This window comes from Mus caroli, chromosome 3, assembly GCF_900094665.2.
Source record: "Mus caroli chromosome 3, CAROLI_EIJ_v1.1, whole genome shotgun sequence".
In the NCBI taxonomy this organism is placed as follows: Eukaryota; Metazoa; Chordata; class Mammalia; order Rodentia; family Muridae; genus Mus; species Mus caroli.
In genome coordinates this window covers 131,033,512-131,059,021 of record NC_034572.1, presented here as the reverse complement: position 1 = coordinate 131,059,021, position 25,510 = coordinate 131,033,512, and the positions used below count along the sequence as shown (strand labels likewise).

At 43.0% G+C, this 25,510-nt stretch overlaps 1 protein-coding gene and 1 pseudogene across 3 annotated transcripts in view; both read right to left on the bottom strand.

The window, feature by feature from the left end:
* The window catches only part of Dnajb14 (DnaJ heat shock protein family (Hsp40) member B14), a 40,095-nt gene continuing 14,585 nt past the window's right edge, over positions 1–25,510 (bottom strand). For 2 of the 3 annotated variants that reach the window (XM_021158079.2, XM_021158081.2), the window contains exons 2-8: positions 22,909–23,080; positions 15,415–15,560; positions 6,213–6,398; positions 4,550–4,644; positions 3,694–3,803; positions 2,523–2,695; positions 1–238 (exon numbers count right to left, since the gene is read on the bottom strand). In XM_021158079.2, the coding sequence (XP_021013738.1) occupies positions 114–238; positions 2,523–2,695; positions 3,694–3,803; positions 4,550–4,644; positions 6,213–6,398; positions 15,415–15,560; positions 22,909–23,080 (1,007 nt within the window). In that variant the 3' untranslated portion in view covers positions 1–113. The remainder of the gene's footprint in view (positions 239–2,522; positions 2,696–3,693; positions 3,804–4,549; positions 4,645–6,212; positions 6,399–15,414; positions 15,561–22,908; positions 23,081–25,510) is intronic. The other variant, XM_021158082.1, reaches the window with a different exon arrangement.
* LOC110291125 lies at positions 3,134–3,541 on the bottom strand (annotated as a pseudogene).

Sequence of the window (25,510 nt, the reverse complement as noted above, 5' to 3'; positions counted from 1 at the left end):
TTTCAGGAATCAACTACTCAGCTTAGTCTTTAATCACATCTTCTTCAGCTTCATGGCGACATGAAATTTACAGAGAAGACAGAGTACACAGAAAGGAGCAGGCGGGACCCAGCTTATCCCCCCTTGTAGAGACTGGTCAGCCGTTCTAGCTCCTTGCAGTTCTCCATGCTCAGGGCGTCCGCCTTCCTCCGCAGCTGCTCATCACGGTACACTTTGGCCGCATACTGCATATCTGTTTCTGTATGTCAAATGTTTGCTAGTTAGTAATTATTTACATCACCTTAGTTGCTTAAATTTAAATAACACCTTAGAGAGGTTCATATATATATACACACATATAAAATGAAAAATGAAAGAAAGGAAGTACGATTCCTATAAACTATTTCACTCAGAGTTTTTCTTTTATTTAAAAGAATTTCTCTTTGGGACAGGGTTTCTACATAGTCCTGGCTGTCCTGAAACTCACTATGTAAACCAGGCTGACCTTGAACTCAGAGATCCTCCTGCCTTTGCCTCTGAGTGCTATGACTAAAGGCATGAGCCACCACACCTTTTGGTCTTTTTCTTTATATAACTTTACTTTGAACTTAGCATACAGAATCAACATCAAAAGGAAATAAGGCTAGAGCCCTGCCACCCCTCCCAGAGCCCTCCCAGAGCCCTTCCTGAGCCAAGGGGCTTAAGGGGCTTCTCTGGAATACCCTCTGGGGCTTTTCTAAGCTGTCACCCGAGAAGCAAGGCTGCCAGTGGCTGTATTTGTTGTGATTTTGTGATAATTGCAACAGTTAAGAACTTAAATTAAAACTCGTTCCTCCTCCCTTTCTTCCTCCACCTTCCTCTTCTTGAGAATGGGCTTCATTAAATAGCCCAAGCTGCCTTCACACTTGTGGTCCTTGTGCACCAGCACTCCAAGTGCCAGGATTGTGTGTGCTTTCACACATGGCAAAAATTTGGAATATATGTATACCCCACACACAAAAATGCAAATACCTACCCCCCACGTACAACTTTAAGAAATAACCATAATTCTGCCTGCTAGAACTAGGTGATAAGACCTTATGGCTAAACATATTACATGCTTGGTCACAGGAAAATCAGATTAACTGAGCAGGAAGCCTGCTCTTCCCAGATAGCTTCCATGGTGCCAAAAGGAGCTATTCAGGCTGACAAAGAATTACCAGGGACAGTGAATTCAGCTGTGGAGTCTTTTAGATAGTATATGCCCATCATGAAATAAATGCTATAGCTGTTATGGGGTCAATAACTACGGTCTGGTCAGAGTTGAGGACCACTGGACAGGAAAGGATTCACATCTGGTACTGTAAACCTGGACATAAACCTATGGCTAAAAGTCCACAGGCCTGATTGGAGGAGCTACTCTGCTGTTTTACTAAATGGACACAATGAACTTGCCTTTAAATACTTGCTTACATCCCATGATTAACATGCTGTCATCTTTGAAGAGAGAGCTGCTCTTTGCAATGGGTGGTGATGACTGCAGACTTTTTTTTGGGGGGAGGGGAGGAGAGGAGTGTTTCGAGAAAGGGTTTCTCTGTATAGCTCTGGCTGTCCTGGAACTCACTTTGTAGACCATGCTGGCCTCGAACTCAGAAATTCACCTGCCTCTGCCTCCCAAGTGCTGGGATTAAGACTGCAGACTTATAAAGTGTCAAAATAATGAGCATAAGTGACTGAGGAAGGCGCAGTTCTAAACGGGACATCACTATCGTCCCTCCAAAGCTCAGGGAGTATGGGCAGAGCTGGACAGGCTGGAGGGTGTGGGACGACATCCACCCAGCATGATGCCATTGCTGCTGTCATGAACCTGCTGTAGCTGTGATCAGTAAGATCTGCACAGCACTGGGTGCATCAACACTCGCATGGCAAAATAACACTTATCTCTGACTGGTCCAAGCCATTGTGTTAAATGCTTACTGAGCCTTCTGCTGTGATGATGAGGTATCTAGTTTAGAGAGAAGTAACTTGGACTTCTGGGTAACTTGGACTGGAGGAAGCATCATGTGAGGGAATCTACTCAACCAAATGTTTATTAAACACCGTAAGACAAGACCCACCCAGTAAGTTCTTACACTATGCCAAGTACTATATTTTGCCACATGGATAAAAATCACTACACTCAATCCTCAATAGACATGTTAGATTGCTCCCAGGATCTCCAGACACTAAGATAGAAGGATGTTTAAGTCTCTTATCTGTGTTTGCATATAACCTATACCTTGCCTAAGGTGGGGGTGCCATGCAGCTGGCTGTTACAGTGTCAGGGTCAGATTGCAGTGACAGCAGGAACATCAGCATGTAGGCTTTTTCTGCAGAGTTTGATTAACAGCTGACTGAAAACATGGATGAGCAAGGCCTCAGACACGGGGCTGACTACTTATTTATGCACTGAATCCCAGTTACAAACCAAGTCATTTCGGAGCACTCAGGTTAGGAAATTCACAATAATAATTCCAAAGACCCTAACGATTTTCTAAGATATTAAAAACATGTGACGGACTTACTCTGCTGTCTTTCTTTCCAGCAGTTATTTCGAATATTAGTCACGTAATCCTCTTCCACACTCTTTTCTACTTTTTGTAATAGTGTTCCTTTATATTCGCTTTTAAAGTCCTTACTGACGTAATAAACAACACCCAAGTTTTCTGTCTGCATTTTAATAGTTTGTCCTGATCCACTGCAAAAGAGATGGATGATTATTCTTTTAATTACGACTATATCCTACTATGCAAATCAAGAAGCAAAAAGAAAAGTAATTTCAAATTAACATCAGTATTAGTTAGCATCAGCATTAGTTAACATTAGTATTAGTTAACGTTAGTATTAGTTAATATCAGTATTACATTCTCAGAAACTGCCTCAAACCAGTTTTTACAGGGCACACAATTTTTTTTTAGTTTAGCTTCCTTTATCTCCTGTTCACTTAAATTGTTTCCCACTTAATGACATTTGTATAAGACCAATTCTTTTTTCCTCTTGTTGTATTCAAACATGGCACTTCTGACCCACACTGGGACAGATGTGTACACCACCAAGAAGAATGTTAGAAATATTCACTAATGTTAACTACTTTTTCTAAGTTTTCTTATTTTTATTTTTATTTTTTTAATCAGTCTTTCATGTGATTTTATTTTCTCCCTTCAACCATAATAATATGATATCCAAATTTTGTCTTAACTGGTGGGTCTGTAAACACAGGCTTATCCATCCTACTTACAGGCAAGGCAAACGCTGCTTCTTGAAATGGTCCCACCATGGATCCTCTGGTCATCCAACCCAAGTCACCCCTTTGTCTGGCTTTATCTTCACTGTATTGTGTGGCCACTTCACTGAATCTCATCCCAGACTTTAACTTTTCCATGGCTTCCATGATTTTCCCATGTTTTTCACACAGAATGTGTCTGACCTTTACTGCATTGCCACCACCTTTAGGACCCTGAGACTTCTTGTCAGCACTGTCACTCCCAGAGGCTGCACCTCCTTTCCCTCCTTCTCCAGAACCACTTTTCCCTTTCGGTGGCATCTCTTAAGCTGGCGGCTGAACTCTCTAACTACTTTTTAAATTAGAGATTTTCCAGGAAAAGAGTAGGCACTTAAGAGCATCACAGGACCCCTCAAAGGAAAGAAAAAGAATAGCAACAATGAAACGCTGTCAAATCTTGCTTAGCTACTTACGATCTGGGGTATAAGGAGTACGGAGGGTTCGAGACCATCAGCTGGCTTAACAAGGACACAAGGATCAGCACAATGATGGGCATGAGCTGAATGAAGACAGAGAAGCCTCCCTGTGAAGAGACCAGAGAGCAGCAGACAGTGTCAGACCGTCACAGTCCGGTGCTCGCCACATACTCTGACAGGTACTGAGGATCCCCGTGGCCACTGAGGGCAGAGCTTTCTAACCTGCTGGATAAACCCAACTTCCTGCTACGATCCCTAAAGTACACGCTCCCCAGGGCTTGAAAAGGACGATACCATCTGACCCCGTTTTTAGAGATAAGGAAGCCCCCTCCTGTCACACACACACACACACACACACACACACAAAGACGACTGGGTGTGGACTGGACACACAGCGGAGCAGCCTCAGGTCCCCTCATGTCTAGTCCAGTGTCCTTTCTATCCAGCTTTCTACAAAGGGAACTTAATCTACACAAGCAATTGCATATAGCAGCTGCCTTAGAACCAAGCAAAATCTAACACACTTCTAACTGAGGCTTTTTCAGTATCGTTTGTAAATCTTTTATGATCAATAAAAAGAAGCCACCTTCAGAACATGCAAATACAGATCTACCTTTGTCAGAATTACGCAATAGCAAACCAGAAGGACGGCAATGCTGTCGTTACCCCTACGGTGACCTCCACTCCTGCGCCTACATTATTCTCACAGGATTTCTGAGTCTCTTTTGAACACTTGCTAAGAGAAGAGTCATTTCTTTTCCTAAAACAACTTGCCCTATTTCTAGTCAATTCTAATTGCTTTCCTGAACTGGAATTTGTCATTTTGAGATTTATAATCACATTATAAACATACATCTGCTCTTTCTTCTTCTCTTTCATGCCCACTGTGTCGGTGCTGATGTTGATGGCTGTAAGCAGCCCGGCCATTTGAAAATGAATGTACACTACCTGGGAAATTAAACACAAGGTGAAGTTAGGAAGCAACCGTGAATGGGGAAAAAAATGACTGTTTCTCTGCTTTTCTTGTTGTGATTCAAAGCACACACCACCATGTCCACCCTTCTTGGGAGTTACTAAAATAATGGATATTTGTTTTGAACCCTGAATGTTTACTGTGTGATCTTCTTGCCTCCACCTTCCAAAATAGTTGTGGGCTACCAGACCCAGCTTTCTAAATTCCTTTGTGAAAATGTGGGAAAGAATTCCTCAATAAGGCCACACACAGGAGACCATCGTTGTTGGTGATGATGGTTCCTCAATAAGGCCACACACGGGAGACCATCGTTGCTGGTGGTGGTCTCTCCAAACCTTTGGGCTTTATTCGGAAAATTATGATTACTGTACTGAAATGAATCAAACCCATCTAGAAATCCAACGGCAACATTATAATTAATGTTTTTAAAATGCTAATGTATGAAAGCGGCTCACAGATGGACAGTCAAGCTCTTTTCAAATGGGGCGAAGAACCAGAAATGGCTATTGTTGACAAAATATGCTATGTTGTAAGAAACCGAGAACTGAGAATTAACTATGAAGAAGAAAAGTGTTGTTTCAAAGATTTCTGGTTGTTCCCAACATATTTTCAGTCAAAACTGCTAGTTTGGTAACGTTTCTTAGAGGTAATGTGTCTCAATTTGTTAAAACACAGGTTACAGTTTTGATCATTCATTTGTATTTTTACAACTCCAGGATGGTTTGTAAAATGCCCTATCAATGACAACCCTTTCTCAGTGATGTTAAAGGAGCCATCCGGTCAAATTCTCAGTTTGAATGAGCACCTTAAGTCAATGCCATGAACAGCTTAGAGCTTAAAGACATCATTCTTAAATTCATTTCCACAGAATCAATACACAATAAGAAAACACGAAGTAAGAAAACAGGAGAGTTTATGCTACGTACGCTATCGCTGTAAGATCTACTCAGTGGGAAACTACACTCCCTGACGGCCTCGTTCAAGTGCTTATTCCTACTACAACACAATAAAAAAGATACCTAAAAGGCTTATGTGTCAATCAGACTGTCTACTATTTCAATGGAGATACTGATGAGGACATTTACACACACTGGCATTAGCAGTCTCTAATGCTGTTTGAGGATCCAGGGAGCTAACATTGATCACCCTCCCAGGTACCAGATTCTTCCTCTAATGGAAATGGTTATGGCACACTGCTTCCGGATTTCCATTGTCTTCAGTTTTTAATAAAACAAGGTATCTGTACTCGTTAACTTCTTTTTCATTAAAGTACTCTCTAGGAAAGAGGCAGGCTTAGTAATAGTGACAGCCCCCAACATTCTCCCTCCTTTGATAGAAAGCCAGCACTGCAGAAAATGCAGGGAGATCTGCATGCTCAAGCCTGTAACTGAGGCAGGAGAGTTGCTATAAGTTAGAGATTAAGCCTGGGTTACACGTGAGTTCCACGCTAGAGTGAAACTCTGTCTCAAAACAAAACCGCCCAGATGAGAACTCTGGAAATCTTTCTGAAGTCTCTCGCTGAGGAAATAAAGTTAGCGAGTACCTGAAGGAAATCCACCGCCAAAGAAGATATTGAACAGGTCTTCGGGAGTTATGTCGGCCTCACAGCCCCGGTGGAAATTGAACCTGCCGTTGTTCTGGTGGTTACAGGCTTGCTCTTCACCGCCTGTGACGTCATACTGTTTTCGTTTCTCTGGATTGCTTAGGACAGCATAAGCGTTTCCAATCTCTAAGGAAGCAACAAATAACAACGTCGGAAAGAAAGTCTTTAATCTGTAGAAAACTTGCCAGCTTGCAGCAGCACCAACTTAAATACTGTTTGAAACCAATTGAAAAAATTCATAAAACAGAAAAAAAAAAACAAACAACAAAAAACAACAAAAACCAGTAACAATTTCTTTTAAGTATTCTATGTACATTCTGCAGCATCACACATGTTAACCATAGAGAAAGCTGGGCGTGGTGGCACACACCTGGTTGAGGCAGGAATGAGCCTGGGTGAGTTCCAGGACAGCCTGTTGAACCACAGAAAGAGACCCTGTCTTTAAAAAAGAGGATGAAAAGGAAAAAAGGACAAAAAAAAAAAAAAAAGGTTCAAAGCCACCCTAACCACCGCGGTCTCCATCCACCATGTGTGGAGAACTTACCATTTCCGTACTCCACTCATTAATACTTTGGACTTCACATAAGGATCCCAAGATTCACTTGCTAAGTAAGTTGTTTGCGGCCAGGTACTGAGCACGATATGGATATATACCATTCCAAGACATCTCCACTTCATCTCCCTTTCTTTTCGGATACTATACTACCTCCCATTTCATTTCTCAACAGTGCATTTTCCTTAAGTCAGAAAGCCCCAGGGCAGAGTAGGGACCGTCCATGCCTCCCCTGTGGTGCTCAAGGGTCCGGCATCAAGCCTTACATGTTGTTGCTGTTGTGTTTTGCTTTTGTAGTGGGGTCTCTGTACATAGCCCAGGCTAGCCTTGAACTATTAGCTCATTGTGCGTGCACATGCATAATCAGGAATGATTACAGCTCCTTGTTATCTAGAGGATTAAGTACAAATTTTATTTTGGTGTTCAAAACATTGCAAAGCACATTTCTATCTCACTGTCATTTACTGTATATAAAAGACCTTTCATTTTGCTTTAAATATTTTACTTTGTGGTAATTATAGATTCAAGTACATTTTAAAATATAAGTATCCTCTGTACTTTTTATCTAATTTCCCCTAGTAATAATATCTTATCCATTATAGCAAAAAACCATAAATGGAGAACTACCACTGACAGTCAGTAGAGCACAGAACGTTTCTGTGGCCTCTTGAGTACTCCAGTTCTCCACTTTGTGTGTGCACAATGTGTGTTGTGGGCACACAGGCTGTGGCTACAACCTGGTCCACTTGGTTCTTTCTTGCCACCTTTCTGTGGGTTCTGGGATGAAAGCGAGTTACTGGGTTTGCACGACAAGCTCCTTTATGCTAACTGAACTATCTCACTGGCCCTAAGGGGTCCTCTTTTACAACCCCATTCAACTCCTACCATAGCTGTCTTCAATCCCTGGCGATCACTAAGCTACTGGCCACTTCTCAAATGTGACCATGTCTAGGATGCTGAAAGCCCACAGTGGGGAAGGTGCATGTCTATAATCTCGGAACACAAGAAGCCGAGGCAGGACCCTGAGTTCAAAGTCAGCCTGGGTTACATGATGAGACTCTGTCACACAAGTAAAAATAACAAAGCAATATTGTATAAGTAGTGCAATATAAAAATAGGGTTATTTCATGTCAGAGAAACTCCTGGCTGTTTTCCATGAGCACAGTACGCAGACTGACCCGGCTAGTTTCCTGTCAGGGTGTGCTCCGTTTTATTACTGCATAGTGCTCCACACATGGATACCGCACTGTTGTTATAACTGCTCATCCCCTGAATGACACCCGGGCTCTTTCTAGTTTAGGGCTACCACAATGAAGCTCTATCGATGCCCTTCCCACAGGTTTCTGTATACATGCAAATGTTCCTTTCTCTGGGACAGACGCCAGGGGTGCATTGCTCAATTGTATGGTAGCTCAGAAGTCGTTTTTTGATCAACTTCCAAAGCTGTTCTGCAAAATGACTCTCATTTTACTTCTCCTCACCAATACATGAATAATCCATTTTCTGCGCCCAGAGCGGCTTGGACAGGAGCCATTGCTACCTTCTAGGTTAGCCATTATGATAGGTGAATAGCATGCTGACATCTGCATTTCCCTAATGGCTAACTATGCTGAAATCCTTTCAAGGACTTCTTTGTCACATGCAGTCATCTTCAGTCAAATGTCATCTATTTGTGTATGTTTGGTGTTGTGCAGCACACATGTGCATGTTCATGTATGGATGTATGTGTGTGTGTGTGCATGCAGCTGTGTTTGTATGTGTGTAAAGCCCAGGGGATAAGCTTGGCATTGTATCTTGTAACCTATGGAATGCCATTACTAGGGTTTCTACAGGTCCCTTCGGATGCCTGCCTGTGTGTGTTAACAGACAGCCACATCTGTTGCAAACCTGGCAGTCACTAACCATCCCCCTCTGCCCTGACCTTAACAGTGACAGGACCACGGAGGACTAAGCTGAATGAGGGACCTCCATCCGCTTTCTCGCCTTAAGATTTTACGTTTTTAATGTTGTTAATTACTTTCTTCCTTTCTTTCTTTCTTCCTTTTCTTTTCCTTCCTTTCTTTCTTTCTTCCTTTCTTTTCTTTCTTTCTTTCTTTCTTTCTTTCTTTCTTTCTTTCTTTCTTTCTTTCTTTCTTTCTTTCTTTCTTTCTTTCTTTCTTTCCGTTTGAGAAGTCTCAAACTCTAATGATTTCCAGCTCTGTCTTCCTTCCCACTCTCAGAGCACAGCTGACCTGTACATCAGATCTTCTGTTACAGCTTCATGTGCTACGAGGGCTTCTGCTTCTGCTCTGTGTGACTCTCTGGCTGTTTGAATGGGAAGCGCAATGATTCTAGTTCATCGGGTCCTTGCTCCGTCTGCCCTTTCTTCCCTTCATACATTAGCAGGGATTTCAGATCGTTGCTTCTGATGATGAATTTCCACTCTCTTCTTTACACCTTTGCTCAGACTCTGAATTGCTTTGGTGATCTTATTTACTTTTGGCACACACACGTTTGTTCTTCAGGACACCTGTATCATAGTAACATCTTTGCTACACAACTCTCCCTTTTCTGTCTTCTCCATGTGGGTGTCTAACAGACTGCGTTTTAACCATGTAGGGCCCTGGTTCTTGGAATGATAAGAGATTTTTCTATTGCAATTTGGTTATTTAGTCTCTTATGAGGCTCTGCAATCTTAAATGCTATGCTTTAATGTCTTTCTCTCCTACCATTCCAGTGCAGTAGGGGCACAGACTGTCTCACAACTTCCTTGCAGAAACAGACATCCGGGTTCCTTCCCCCTAAGACTCTGACACCATCAAGTGAGATGGGAGTGCGGAGCTCCCCAGCAGTGCTGGAAAGTGATGGGGTCTCCAGACTCATGTTAGGACTACAGTTGTCTCCTGGCTAGGGGAAGGGGAGCCTCGATGTTGCAGTCTGTGTGTTTTTGTGACACCAGGAGGCCTACAACCTTGTTACTTTGGGATGGTAAGGTGCTAAGGTCCCTTTGCCACCTCCCATTGCCTGGGCCGCTAAATCTAAACCGCCAACAGGATTAAATGAAAGCTGTCTAGGCAAGTGGTAAAGCGCCGCCAGCATCTGAGATGGGCTTCCACAATTCCATGAGTGCTCTGGCTGCATACATGGGCATCTCTGATGGAGTCACGGATTATTGATAGGTGGTGAAAGGTAGGGGTGAGGTATAAGGAAGGAGGTCACAGGAGCCATGTCCTTGGCACTGTATCTTACCCTGGCTTCCTTCTGTATCTCTCTCCAGGGCTTCCCACCTACCATCCTGTAAACAGCCTTGCCTGCATGGATGCCCTTTCCCTCAGGACAGACCGACACTTATACTTCTCAAACCATACACCAAAATAAACCCTGCCTCCCCTTCAGTTATACATGCCAAGTATTTGGCCAAGCTGGAGTGACGGTAACTAATACGCCTGGGGAAGAGAATGGCTGTTTATCTCCAAGTAAGCAGAACTCCTGATCCTCCTGCCTCTGTCACCCAAGTGCTGACGTTACAGGTGTGTCCCACCATCTGTGCTCACAAGAATTTAAACAAACATTAAACAGAAAAAGAAAAAGAAAAAAAAATCACAGGAATGAAAAGCTACAAAACACTTGGCAGACACTGGGCTTTGCTACAGTGCGAATGTTTTGGGTGAAGCATGTCTTTCTTTGAAGATGAGGGAAAAAGCCCAAAGCTGGATGGAAGTAACATCTTTTTTCTGCAAGACATGCCCTTGGGTCTACACTGCTAATATTAAACTACAAACCTAGCCCAAGCCTTGGCGCAGGATCCACAATTATTTATGAAACACACGGGTACCCTGTGCCCTCTGCTAGGATGTCCCTGTGTATGCTGACAACGAAACAGTGGACTGAAACAATCTCCAACCTTTGAAGATAATGTGTTCTAGTTTGGTGGCCTGCTTTTGTGTTGTTTTTTGCTTGTTTGATGGTGATGGTGGGTAATGAACTAAAGACTTTGTGATTGAGAGGCAAGGACCGCTGAGCTACAGTCAGCACCGAGATAATGGTATTTATGGAGAGAATGCACTTCACCAGAATGGTGTGGGAAACACGTTCAGGTATGTTATAAAAATCATTCTGGCCGGGCAGTAGTGTCGCACGCCTATAATCCCAGCACTTGGGAGGCAGAGGCAGGCAGATTTCTGAGTTCGAGGCCAGCCTGGTCTACAAAGTGAATTCCAGGACAGCCAGGGCTACACAGAGAAACCCTGTCTAGAAAAACAAAAAACAAACAAACAAACAAAAAATCATCCTGCATAATAAATATTTCTTTGCTTTAGTAAACTTAACAAGGTTCCTGGGAAAGACAACCCAGCCAGGTTCCATTTACTGTCCTAGGGAACACTTGTTTCCCTTAGAGAAGCGCAAACATAGCATTTAACTTGAGTCTTTAATCTATGGCTACTTCTCTATTCTTGAACAAAATAGAATAGAATAGAAAATAACCTGCAAACGACTTCCACTTTCCATAAAATAACGTTTCAGTGTGGTCAAACCCTTATCTACCCTATTTCCCATAGAAAGGACCAGAGTGGGGGCCCGGCGAGATGGTGCAGCAGCCAAAGGCACCGGCCACAAACTGACGATGACCTGAGTTCAAGCTCCAGGACCCAAGTGGTAGAAGGAGAGAGTGCGCTGCAAACTGTCCTCTGATCTCCACAAATCTGTATGGACACACTTCAGCACGTGTGCAGGCATGTATGTACAAAGACACACATGTAGATGGATAGATAGATAGATTGATTGATAAATAAGTATTAAAAAGAAGAAGAAGAAGAAGAAGAAGAAGAAGAAGAAGAAGAAGAAGAAGAAGAAGAAGAAGAAGAAGAAGAAGAAGACATCAAAACATTGTCTCTGATTAGGAGAACAGCTCGGTGTCTCCAAGCAGAAGACTGGCTAAGACTACGTCAAACACTCGGGAAGCACCCGACAAATGAAGCCTGCCTCATTGTGTGACCACACTGGCTGCAGGATGCCTAACTACATTTGCTCACTGAAAAGCTGTGGGTTACAGGCTGGGGTTTCTGTTCAGTTTCTAGTGGGTGAAAACTGGCTCCTGAGCCAACTCCTAATTCTGATCTCCTGTGGGGCTAATTAAAGTGGCATCTGATTTATAGCTAACCACCTGCATCCCGACTGTGTGAGCCTCTCCCCTAGAGACTATCGTCTCCCAGTCTGCTGATCAGTAAGGACTATTTCTCCCTTACAAAGCAGAACATTAAACCATAATTATGACACCCAGCCTTCACAACCATCATTGTGAGACCCCACTGACCGGCTGGCTGGCTTGGTGTGAGACATCTGTGCTGCTTCCTAAGAGCAACAGCGATGCTGCAGCACAGACACCTGTATTCTTAGTTTTTTCATAAGAGCAACAATGCTCACCTGACCGTGAGGCACAATGGGAGAAATTAGCTTAACATTCTTTGAGGCTTTGGGATTTTTTCTGTTTCGTGGCACTAGAGACCGAACATATTCTGCCACCAGCTACAGTACAACAGGTTCAGCCAGCCTCACATTCTTTGTTTGTTTTTTTAAAGTTACTTTTATTTTATGTGTATAAGTATTTTGTCTGCATGTGTCCGTGCACCTTGTGCATGGCTGGTGCCCAGAGAAGTCAGAAGATGGCATCAGATACCACAGGACTGATGTTATAGCCTCATATAAGCCATCATGTGGGTTCTGGGACCTGAACCTGGATCTTCTGGAAGAACAGCCAGTGCTCTTAACTGCTAAGCCATTTCTCCACGCCCTGTTTGTTTATTAGTTTTGAGACAGAGTCTCATGTAACTTTGACTAGCCTTGAACTTACTATGTAGCCAAGGAGACTTAGAACTCATGATTCCCGACTTCTCCCTCCCAAGTGCTGGGATTGCAGGCGTGCAGAACCACACCTGGGAGCCAAGCCTAACATTCTTAACATTAGGAAGAATTATTACTATGAACCTTTTGTTTTGTTTTTTGTTTTTCAAGGGCTTTTCTGTGTAGCCCTGACTGTCCTGAAATTTCTCAAACTCGGAGAGCTGCCTGCCTCTGCTTCCTAAGTGCTGAGATAGAAGATGTATACCACCACGGTCTGGCCTACTACTATTTACTTGTATGTATAGGAAGAGTTTGCCTGGATGCTTGCAGCACATGGGTGCAGTGCCTCTGGAGGCCATTAGAGGGCGATAGGTCCCCTAGGGCTGGAGTTAAAGTAATCCAACCTGGGTCCTCTGGAAGAACACTGTGTGCTCTTCCCTCAGTGCCATCCCTCCAGTCCAGGGAGAATTACTATTGCCAACGTTATCTGGATCACCCATTGCCAAGATCTGTTATAATTTTATTAAATCTGTCCTGATCATTATACACACATGGATAATGCATTCCGAGCGCTGACACTCTCCAGTCTCTCTTGTGCCCCTCCTGTAGACAACCTATACTGTGTCTTTCTTGTGTGTGACTGACTGAGTTTAACCAGGGCCTCCTATGTCATCACAGAGCAGGAGCCAACCATCAGAGTCTGGCAGGCTCATGAGACAATGGGAAAAGGTTTAAGTTAAAGTCACTCACGTAGAACTGTGAAAATACTGTTTTCCATAATTTCTTTTTTGAACTTTTTATTTCATGTGTGTGTGTGTGACCTGTAGGAATCAGTTGTCTCCTTCCACCACATGAGTCCTGAGCCTCACACACACTCAGGTTGCCAGGATTGGTGGCAAGTGCCTTCACCTGCTGAGCCACGCAGGTTCCCTACCCTCTCTCTGTGCCACTGTTAACTTATCTTTTTCCAGAAGAACAACTTTGGCAGTGCTTTCATTGGAATATATTATTAATTCCCAGATGTATTTTCCTTGGCAACTTCCTTCAACAAATAAATCTGTTCTGTAAACAATATCCTCCCTCCCCTCCCTGCCTCTCCCTCTCTTTGACTATGATGGGAAAACAAAAAAGAGTTTTTGCAGCACATAGCTCTGCTGGCCTGGAACTTGCTATGTAGACCAGGCTGGCCTCAAACTTGTGATCCTCCTGGCACTGCCTCTTGGAAGCTGGGATTGTAGACATGTTCCCCAATGGCTGGATTATAAACAACTTGAACGGTATTTTTATGAAAAACTAATGGAGTCTTTTTTTGGGGGGTGGGGTGGGGTTCAAGACAGGGTTTCTCTGTATAGCCTTGGCTGTCCTGGAACTCACTCCGTAGACCAGGCTGGCCTGGAACTCAGAATAAGTGGGGTAAAAGGCTTGCAGCCACCATTGCCAGTCTTCTTTCTTGAAACATTTTAACATAATCCCTCCTTTGTTCTATTCCGGGACCCCAGCACGTTACAGAAAACACCAAACCCTGGCTCCAAGGATATCAAATTCACAAGAATCAACAATCACTAAGTTAAAGGTTTCACTATGGACAACACATTAACTGTTACAATGAAACTGTAACAAAACATGAAACCATTGCTATTATTCTTTTACTTAATGCTCAAGGCATGGGAGTCCTGATGCCAGCCCTTCTATCTGCTAGGGAGAAGCTACCCTGGCTTCCCTGGAAAGGTGAAGTAAGCCTCTGCCAACCAGGGGAGGCAAGAGACAATTCTATAACTTTCATTACAACATATAAAATAGGAAATTATCAAACCAGTTACCTAATTTTCACCCCTATTTTGCATAATATTTACTAAATTCACCAAAGCTTTAGAGAAGATTAGGAAGTAAAATAGATATCACCGACAAAAGATAAGAAATCAATTTTGAAGAAGCAAAAGTAAATGCATTACTAAAAATGGATATAAAGAATGCAGAATTGTGCTTTGCCTGGCTGTGCACACTTGTGATGGCAGCGCTCAGAGGCAGGAACACTGCCAACTTCACTCTGGCCAGCCTGAGTTGCACAGCAAGACCTGAGCTCATAAACTCAAGGACTAGAGATGCAGCTCAGCGCCAGAAGCTTGTCTAACATGTGTATGGCCCTGGGTTTGACTTCTGTCATCATAAAACCTGACCAGCATCATAGAAATATTAAGAGCACTACCAGCATTCCTGGAATAGCCTGTCTAGGAAATCTCCACTCTAGGCCACGTCCAAGAAAACCTCAGTAAAACTGTTACTTTCAGTTGACTTGGGCCATATCTCAAACACTGGAAGGAAATACAAACTGTCAACCTACCTCCTCACACCAAACCAGAAGGCACACACAGTACCTGGATATTACTTTGGACTGCGAATTCCAGCCTGCAGACTTTCGCAGCCATACTGCATCTGCTCGGCTGGGTAATGGAAGCTAGTCTTAAAGATTCAAAGGATTAGCTGGACATGGTGGCACACGCCTTTAATCCCAGCACTCGGGAGGCAGAGGCAGGCAGATTTCTGAGTTCGAGGCCAGCCTGGTCTACAAAGTGAGTTCCGGGACAGCCAGGGCTATTCAGAAAAACCCTGTCTCGGAAAAAAAAAAAAAAAAAAAAGATTCAAAGGATTTTTAGACTGGTCTTAAGCTGCTTTCTAAATGCACCGGAAGAAAAAACAGATTTCATATTCTGAAACACTGTAATGGGCCATCTAGAAAAGACTGTCATGAAGTGTCATAAGTTACTTTACTTTTGAAAGCATCCGTGGCTCCAGGGGCGTGGTTTTTGTCTGGATGAAACTTCAAAGCAAGCTTCCTATAAGCTTTTTTCAAATCTTCATCACCAGCATCTTTTGTAACTCCGAGGACTTCGTAGTAATTTTTACATTTGTTTATGCTGTGAACAAAAATGATAGGATATAAATTTTAAGCAGGAACGTGGCATCACCCTGTTAGAATGGTATAAGGAGGATGACGTCACTCTGTTAGAGTGATATAAGTAGCATGATGTCACTCTCTATTAGAATGGTATAAGGGGCATGACATCACCCTGTTAGAACAGTAGGTATAAGGAATATCTGTGGGTGTGATGCAGGCTGTTTGCTCCATTCTCACTTTGGTAGACAGACCACTCCTCCACCCGTGATAATGTCCACAGCATAGTGTATCAGCCACAGAGGTAAACCCATGAATACAGATGAAGGGCAGTGACTCACTGCAGCTGAGGCGAGAGAAAGGCCTGAAAAGTGTGTCACCACTGAGGAGTAAACACTGGGAGAACTTATTAGTGCACAGTGCAGATGGAGCTGAGCATGAGAGCAGAGCCAGTCACTGCATAGGGGCTGCCCAGGGGGCCACACAGAAGCTGAATAGGAGCTCCACAGTGGCCTAAGGTCTGAAGCCCAATCAAGTAAGCTAATTCCACACCACTGTTACTGAGAATTTAACCAAGTGATTCCAAAAAGGATGGCAGGTCCTGTGTTAATAAAACATTTGAAAGCAACAATGAGGATTCAAAATTATCTGTTGTATATGATTTCCATCAATCTATTCCTAGAGGTCAGTTAATACAGTTTGTGTGTCAGAACATTCACCCACTGACTTGGAGTGCTGGAAACAGTTCAGGAATAGACAGAACTACTGAAGGGCTAGGCCAGCAGTGAGGATTCTGATGATGACCTCCTACAACCAAACAACCTGGCATCCCAAAGCTAAGGGGGGTAAGCGCTGCAGAGCTCATGGCAGACAGCACACACAGCATGCAGGGGTGACGTTCTGTGCTCATCCGCACCACCAGGGAAGGAAAAGGCCCCCTTTCCTTTGTAGCTTTAGTTATGTTCCATGGTCTGTGTCTTGAAATCATAACTGATAAGCTAACTTGAAGAGCTGGTCACTGGGAACAACACTGAGAAACTATGAGGGAGGAGGGGAAGGAGGGGAGAGGAGGGAAGTAGAGGGGGAGAGGAGGGAAGAGGAGAGGGAAAGCAGAGAAACAGGAGAGGAAAAACCCTCACAGACCAATTCAAGAAAGTGTCTAGGAAGGTTTTTTTTTTTTTTTTTTTTTCCTTTCACTACTGAATGTATTTGCCACTACAGTGCTTGGTCCACAACAGGATCTCAGAAGACACTTCTGGAGTGAAGGCCCCTTACGTGCACGGAGAGGACACAAGAGAAGGCTAAGATGCCAGAAATGACAGTTTTCTTGGAGATGCCAATACTATGGGCTGATCACCAAGGACTGCAGCAGCTGGGGCCCGGAGCTGGCCTGAGCCTGTGGGACTCCCTCCATGTTCTGTGCCAAGATCCCTAAGCTCTTTGGAGCACACTAGGTGTGAGTCCCCAAAGTCTGACACTCCACACTGTTGGGTTGACTTTGGTTTTGCTTTGATCTGATTTTGACTGTGTCCTAATTCTTTCCTCTTGGAGGAAGAAAAGTACTGAACTCTTTTTTTTTTTTTTAACCAACCAACAAACAAAAATAACCAAAAAACAAAAAACAGAACCAAAAAAAAAAAAAAACCCCCAAAACCCAACAACAACAACAAGAAAAAAACAAAACAAAAAACAAAACAAAACAAAAAAAACAGGAACCCACAGTTGGCAGAATTTAAACTTTTATGGAGAGTTTGGGGTTTAGAGAGACTCTGGATATTTTATTTTATTTTATTTTATTTTATTTTTGAGATAGAGCCTATGTAGTCCTGGCTATAATGGAACTCTCTATATAGACCAGGCTGGCAGAGCTCTTCTTGTCTCTGACTCCAGAGTGCTAGAATTAAAAGCATTCACCACTGTGCCCGACTGACTCTGGATATTTTAAAGAGACTGAATTTTAAAAAAATTATTTATTTTATGTAGATGAGTATACTGTAGCTGTCTTTAGACACACAGAAGAGGGCATTGGCTCCCATTACACATAGTTATGAGCCACCATGTGGTTGTTGGGAATTGCACTCAGGCCCTCTGGAAGAGTAGTCAGTGCCCTTAACTGCTGAGCCGTCTCTGCAGCTTGGAACTCAACCTTTTTTAAAGATTGTAAGACTTTAAAGTTTGGAATATATTTTATATTGTGATGTTGATATTAATAACATCTTGAGGACAATAGGAAAAGTTATGATCTAACAGTAATTATTTGTACATTTAGTTGACCAAACGGTCAATTGTGCTGGCTAGTTTTATGTCAACTTGACATAAGTTAGAGTCATTTTAGAAGAGGGAACCTCAAGTGAGAAAATCCCTACAAGATTGATCTGTGGGCAAGCCTGTGGTACATTTTTCTGATTGATGATTGATGGAGAGGACTAAGCTCACTGGGCGTGGTGCCACCCCTTGGGCTGGGTGTCCTAGGAGCTATAAGAAAGCAGGCTAAGCAAGCCATGAGGATCAAGCCAGTAAGAAGCATTCCTTGGTGGCCTGGGCCTCCTGCCTCCAGGTTCCTGCTGACTGCTCTGCATGATGATGGACTACAAACTGCAAAGTGAAACAAACCCCCTCCTCCCCAGGCCGCTTTTTGTCATGGTCTTTATCACAGCAACAGAAACCCTGAGGCAACAGTCTAAATAGTCTCCTAATCTCTGGAGACTCTTTTTCTCAGGTACGTTTAGAAACTGTGCCAGGGAAGGTGTGGTGGTGGGAGGTGGCCCTGCAGAGCATCTGAGTGCCAGGTGCAGTCCAGGAGTCTCTGAGTGGGATACGGCTTAGCTGCAGGTTGTCACTGTAGTTTGCTTTCTGCTGTTGGGACCAAAAGGAACTTGGAGAGGAAACCGCCCATCTCAGCTTGCCCGTGAATCTGTTACCGAGGGAAAACTGGACAGTTACTCAAAGCAGGAACTCAAGCATACACACACCACGGAGGAACCCTGCTCACTCACCCCGGCTCACGCGTGATCAGCCAACTTTCACAGTACAACCTAAGGCCACCTGCCCAGGGCGGCACCGCCTCCTGAGGGCCAGTGTGCTGTAGTTACAGTTACTATTGCTGTGAAGAAACACCATGACCCTAAGCAAGCGGGGAGGGAAGGGTTGACTTCACTCACAGATCCATCCAGCAGTCCATCCTCAAAAGCAGAGAAGGCAGAAATTTGACCAGAGCAGGAACCTGGAGGCAGAAGCTAATTTAGAGGCTGTGGAGGGTACTGCTTCCTGGCTTGCTCCCCATGGCTTGCTCATCCTGCTTTCTTATAAAACCTAGGACATCAGCCCATGGATGGCACCATCCAATGGTGGGCTCTCCCCCAATGATCACTAATTTAAAAAAAATTTTTTTAAATGCCCTACAGACAGATCTTCTGGAGGCATTTTCTCAATTGAGATTCCTTTTAGATAACTGTAGCTTGTGTCAAGATGGCATAAAACTAGCCATCTCCCATATCAATGAACTCTCAAACTGGGCTCTCTCATATCAATGAACAAGGAAGACAATTCCCCGCAGATATGGCCACAGGTCAACACCATCTGGGCAAACCCTCCATTTAGATGGCCTCTTTCTACATGTTGTGTCAAGCTGGCCATATGAACTAGCCAGGACAATCAAGTATCCACATCCAGTCATGTTCCACATAAATTCCTTACCCTATGTGGTGACTTCAATAGGAATGCCCCCCCCCCCCCCCCCCCCCCCGCCCCAGTCTCATATATTTGAATACTTGGCCATTAGGGAATGAAGCTACTTGATAAGAGATTAGGAGGTGTGGCCTTGCTGGAGTAGGTGTGGCCTTGTTGGAGGAAGTGTGTCACTGGGGGTGGGCTTTAGGTTTTCAAATGCTTAGGTCAGGCCCACATTTTGTTCTTGAGACCTGCAGATCTAAATGTAGAATTCTTAGCTACCTCTCTCTCCAGCACCATGTCTGATGCATGCTACCATGCTTCCCTCCATGAAGGCTAACCCTCTACAACTGTAAGCAAGCCCCAACTAAATGCTTTTTTAAAATAAGAACTGTGGTGGTCATGTGTCTCTTCACTGTAATTTATCTTCCTTTAATTTAAAGAACTGAAATTTAATAAGACCAGGCTCCCACACCTGTAATCCCGCACTCTGAGAGAGGCTAGAGCAGGAGAAGGAGTTTAGGCTCGCTCAGTCTTGGCTTCCAAGCAGGACAAACAAACAAACAAACAAACAAACAAGAACAACTGAAAACAAAAGCAAAAGGACCGAGGAAGAGACTCTGAAACTCCAGCCTTGGTAATTCAAACGAGACAGACTGCACAGGAGGGGTCCCGGATGCAGCTGTAATCGCCTGGTAGATTCCACGATGACCTTTTATGTTTAAATGCAAGGTAGTTCTTTTATAATAATGCATTAAAAACTTCCAATAAAGCTTATTTTCCTCAATTTTAAATGTTTTTCAACTCAACGACGACACAGAGCTCAGCGGCTCCACTGCCTGTTTGCTAGTTAAACAAGTTTCCTTCAATCTTCCTGTGAGTTTGCACTTACGCAACGGATGCAGGATCATTGCGTGGCTTCTCCCCACTGAACCCTGCTGTTACTGAGCAACTTGTTTGCATAATCTATCAAGACAGAGGACTTTCCTGAGGAAAATCCCCTGAGTCTAAATAAAACAAAACACCAAACGACCAGACACAGGTTCTGACCTCTCACCTGTTGCCTCACTGGGCCACATTTAAGAAGTTTACTATGACTATGTACACACTATGCAACTAGGCAACTTACAGACACCGGATGCACTGAAATATTTCAAATAACTTAGGGATTTGCTTAAAAGAATGGTTCATAATTATATAAAACATTCCGCAAGGGGATTTTATATATACATTTTATATTATATACAATGTATATTATGTGGAATTTAAGATATAATAAATCAATCAATCGGTAATACAGGTAATACTTCTAAAGCAGTTGATCGATCAGGAATTGTGATCTGGACCCTCAACCTGCACTCACTCCATCCCATCCGTAAAGACTCTTCCGACTCTCCTCAGCTTTCAACCTCATCAACAGTGTCACCTCCAATCTCAGGGACACACAGAAGCTTGCTCAGGGCTCCGCTGGCCAACTCTGATGGCATAGCTGCTCCTCTGGCTATTAGCTGTCAGTCTTTCACTCTCAGGATGTGCCATCCCCGTCCCCCCACCTACCTCAGGCAAGTCCCTTGGCCTGGAGAAAAACAAAAGCAAACACACACACACACACACACACACACACACACACACACATGCACACATGCATACTCAAGCCAGTGCTGAAACAAATATATTTCTTTTATTTATTTAAGTTCCTCTCCTGTGTATGCTCTCACACATGTATTCTCTCTCCTACACACACAAACACACACACACAGGTAGAGGAGAGGAAATATAGATTTAAAAAAGTAACAGCAGCCGGGCGTGGTGGCGCACGCCTTTAATCCCAGCACTTGGGAGGCAGAGGCAGGCGGATTTCTGAGTTCCAGGCCAGCCTGGTCTATAAAGTGAGTTCCAGGACAGCCAGGGCTATACAGAGAAACCCTGTCTCGAAAAAACAAAACAAAACAAAACAAAAACAAAAAAGTAACAGCAAATCTAGAATATTATCATTGTCCAAAACTTACAAAAACTATAGTTTTGTTTCTTGGTGATACTTCCAAGCCAATAGGTAATTCTATTCTGCAAGGCGAGAGGGGTAATCACAAAAATCACACACAATTAAAGTTGTAATAAAAAAAAAAAATCAGGGGGTGGGGCAGCTAGAGTGATGTCTCAGTGTTTAAGAGAACTTGCTGCTCCTGCAGAGGACCCAGGTTCTGTTCCAAGCATACACAACCTTCTGTCACTCCAGGTCCTGGGGATCAGACATTCTTTTCTGGTCTCCACAGGAACCAGGCATGCATGCAGTCTGTCTGTCTATCTATCTATCTATCTATCTATCTATCTATCTATCTATCTATCTATCCATCTATCTGCTCATACATCTATCTATCTATCTATCTATCTATCTATCTATCTATCTATCTATCTGCTCATACACAAAACATTCACACATATAAAGTAAAAGTAAATAAATCCAAAAGGAAGGAAGGGAGAATCCATGAAGAGTGGTCTCCTAATGTAATGTGATGCACACAGGAAATACAGCGTGGGTTAGGGCTGAGTTTCCCTATAGCGTTTCCCAAAGTCGACTTTGGCCCAGTGCAGAGCTATGGAAGTGATCAGCAGTTTCACTTAAGGCATTTGAAGTGCTTGCTACCATCACAGCAGTCAAATTTGGGTCCTCCTCCATGGTTTTATCCTGATTCAGGAATCTGTTTCCTTCACTGTGAATTCAGACACAATGATACAACCAACCTTCAGCATTCACACAGAGAGGAAAGAGATGAGATCCAAATATTAGATTCAAGGCGCGGTGACAAATCACTCTCCTTACTAGACAGACTCTGAGTCTCAAGTCATACAAACCACGTTGGGGAAAGCAATGGGAAAAGACAGAAAAGGAAGACACATGGGACAAGGGACAAAGGCCACCTCTGCTGCGCTATTTGGCTCTTTTTCGCTTGTGTTAGTTCAATCCGCTCTCCCTGAGAACCCTTGATGAGTCACCTTCAGAATCCATCACCTGCAACTTCAGTTGCTCAGAAGAGCACGCGTCCCTTAACTTTCCACAGGAAACAAAATCTATTTTGAAGCACTTCATACCTAAGATTTTTCTTTCAAGAAAACTCGTCTTATTTTTTTTTTTAAGTTAGTAAAGCTGTATGTCTAAAACCAAGCTCCTCACTGCTCAGCTCCACTGACTCTGCCTCACGCAGGCATGTATGGAGGAGACTCCCACGATAGAGAGAAGCACTGAGCTTGTCCGCAAAAGGGGCACCACGGTGTCTGAGAAGACAGGTGGTAGCCTTGCCGAAAAGGAAGGGAAGAAAGCATCTTTAATCTGAAAATCAAAAACATTGCTGCCCTTATTCTTAGCCTTCCCGCATATGAAATTCTCCTATTTTCAACTACGTATTACAACAAAGCAATCCATTCAATACTACAGTCCAAACAGTGCATAGACTCAAAGCTGAGATCATTATTTTAAAAACTCACTGTGACTTATAGCTAATTTAAATAAGTGGAAATTTCCAGAAAGTTAACTCCCTCCAGGCTGATTTCAAAATAATGAAAGACAGGACACCCAGGCAACTCCTTCATTTCCCTCTATTAAACTGTGCTATAAATACATTTTTATTTTAGGCATTGTAACGTCGATTGGGTCCGATCACAGTCAACGATCATGGTGCGGGCACACTCGAATTCACACTTACCTGAGCACACCCTCTACTTGGTCTTTGGTATAGACTTTCCCGCCTTCCCCAGCACCGGAAGTGCCGTCCTTCCCACAGCTGGGCTTGCTCTGGTCGCTGCTCCCAGGAGGTTTTCGGCAATGCGTGCTACTTCCAGCGGTACTGCCGTTTTTCATAATTATTTCCAATAACGCTGTGTAAAGAGAGATAAAGGACACTGAACCTACTCACATCAGGACACAGACACAAAGGGCTCCGGAAAAAAGACAAAGCAGACAAAATGAGGTCTTCTGGAAAGACTAAACATGGCCTTGTCCTCCTTTCTATCTTTTTTATTGGTGAGGGGAGATTGTTGTTTTGTTTTTCCCTTAGTTTAGGCATGACCTTACCGTGCGGTTGGGGCTACCTAGAATTATGTGGCCCAATCCGGCTTTGAACTCTTAACTCTGCTTTAGTTTCCCAGTGCCAGGATTACAAACACAAGCCACCAGTTCAGGCTTCATAATGTCTCTTTAAGTAACACGGTTGCTTGTCATAGCTGGACAGACAGATCTTTGTGAACTACAGGAAAGCCAGAACTACACAGTAAAACCCTCTCTTAAAACAAAACAAACAAATAAACTTTGCTGATTCTTTTAGTAGTAACTGTCTACAGGGCATTGTTTCTGAGTGTTCAAAGACATGTAAAGTTACTGAATGGAAATCCCTATCATCGAAGTATTATGACACACTTAGTGAGTCTGCAGAACACCTCCCCAAAAGATAACATTTAAAAGTAGTTCATGAGAATTATTTTTTAAAAGTACGTTTAAAAAAAAAAAAAAAACAAAAACTTCTGTTTACTTCCAACAGCAACAAGAAGACACTGGTATAGGATCTTTAAAGTAGAAAAAAAAACAATCGTCAACGTGAGTTGAACAGTAATATTCTTTCAAATATACAATGTAAAAACATTTTTAAAAGGCTGGAGAGAGCATAGCAGTTAGAGTGAGTCCTGCTCTTGCAGGGGACCAGCGGTCAGCTCCTGGCACCACATCAGGTGGCTCACAGTCACTTACACCCTAGTTCCAGAGAACCTAGCACCTTCTTCAGGTCTTTGGCGGTACCAGCACACATGTGTACATACAAACACAAACATACATAGAAATAAGTATTTCTTTTGCACCACTTACAGGCACGCACTAGAAAGAATCCTATAATGTTTATAGTGCAGACAGAATGAAATCATGTCCATATGTGCAGAGGCACAAACATCCATCACTGGGTGAATAAACATAAACACCGAATGAACAAAGCAATAATAATGTCTAGGGTTGACTTTAAAATAACTTGGCAAACAGAGGCTTAACAGCAGGCACAGAGGAGCCATGAGGTAAGGCTGGATCACACATTTCTAGTGCAATTAATGATTCATCGTATTGTTTTCTTTTATGTGTCTATGTATGAGGTATGAACATTTCCGTAAAAACTAAGACTAAACAGTAAATAATTAAGCTTAACAAAATAACAAAACATGATGGAAATACAACATGACAGTAGTTTTAACACATTTCAATAACTGACAGAAATTATTAAGGATGGAATAATGTAAACTTCGAATTTATACAGCTTGGACTAACCAATGTTCAAGATGTAAAGATCAACTGTTGTTTTGTTTTTATAGACAAGGACTTAAGTAGCACAGGCCAGCTTAGAACTCGCTCTGCAGTAAAGGATGACTTAGGACATCCTACCTCAACCACCCAGGATTCATACCACAGATGTTTACCACCTTGCCGTTTAAACTGTTGTAGGGGTTTAAGTTTTTGTTTGCAAGGCAAACACGCTATCCACTGAGACATATCTCTGGCACAAAGGAATGAAAATTGACAGTGTTATATCTAGATCACAAAATCACTTCTTCAAAACTCAACAAACTAGTATCATTATGAAATATACAATACAGAAGCACCTGTGCTCACCTTTAAAGAATAAATCAATTACAAAAACGTAATTTAAGGATGGAGTGGTGGTGCACACCTTTAATCCCAGAACTCTGGAAGAAGAGGCAAAAGGACTTCTGTGAGTCTGAGGTCAATCTGGTTTCCACAGCAAATTCTGGTCTAACCAGGGTTAACCAAGTGAGTCTGATTCAAATTAAAATCAAAGAAGGAAGGAAAGAAAGGAGGGAAGGAGGAAGGGCAAACTTAAATCACAAATAGATTGAGAAGCAGAGCACGTATCATGCATAGTGACAATAAGCAGAAGCAAATATCCATCACAAGATGGGCCATCCAGACAGTAAAAAATCTATTGGGAAATAAGAGGACACTACATTTTAACATGATTATCACACAAATAACAGAGAACACATTACACCAAGCCAAGAAGCCAGGAACAAAAGACCACATACTACATGATCTCATCATGTGAAAAGCACAAGGCCTGGAAATATAGTTCACAGGCAGAGGACGGCCTAGCTGGCCTTGGATTTAATCTCCAGCACTACTGGAGTGGGGTGGTGGCTGTGGAAGAAACAGAGAAGGGGGAGACTGAGGAGAAAACAAAACAACAAAACAAAACAGAAAAACAGCAAGCAAATGCACGCTTTGAAAGTAGACTAGGTAACCAAAAAAAAAAAAAA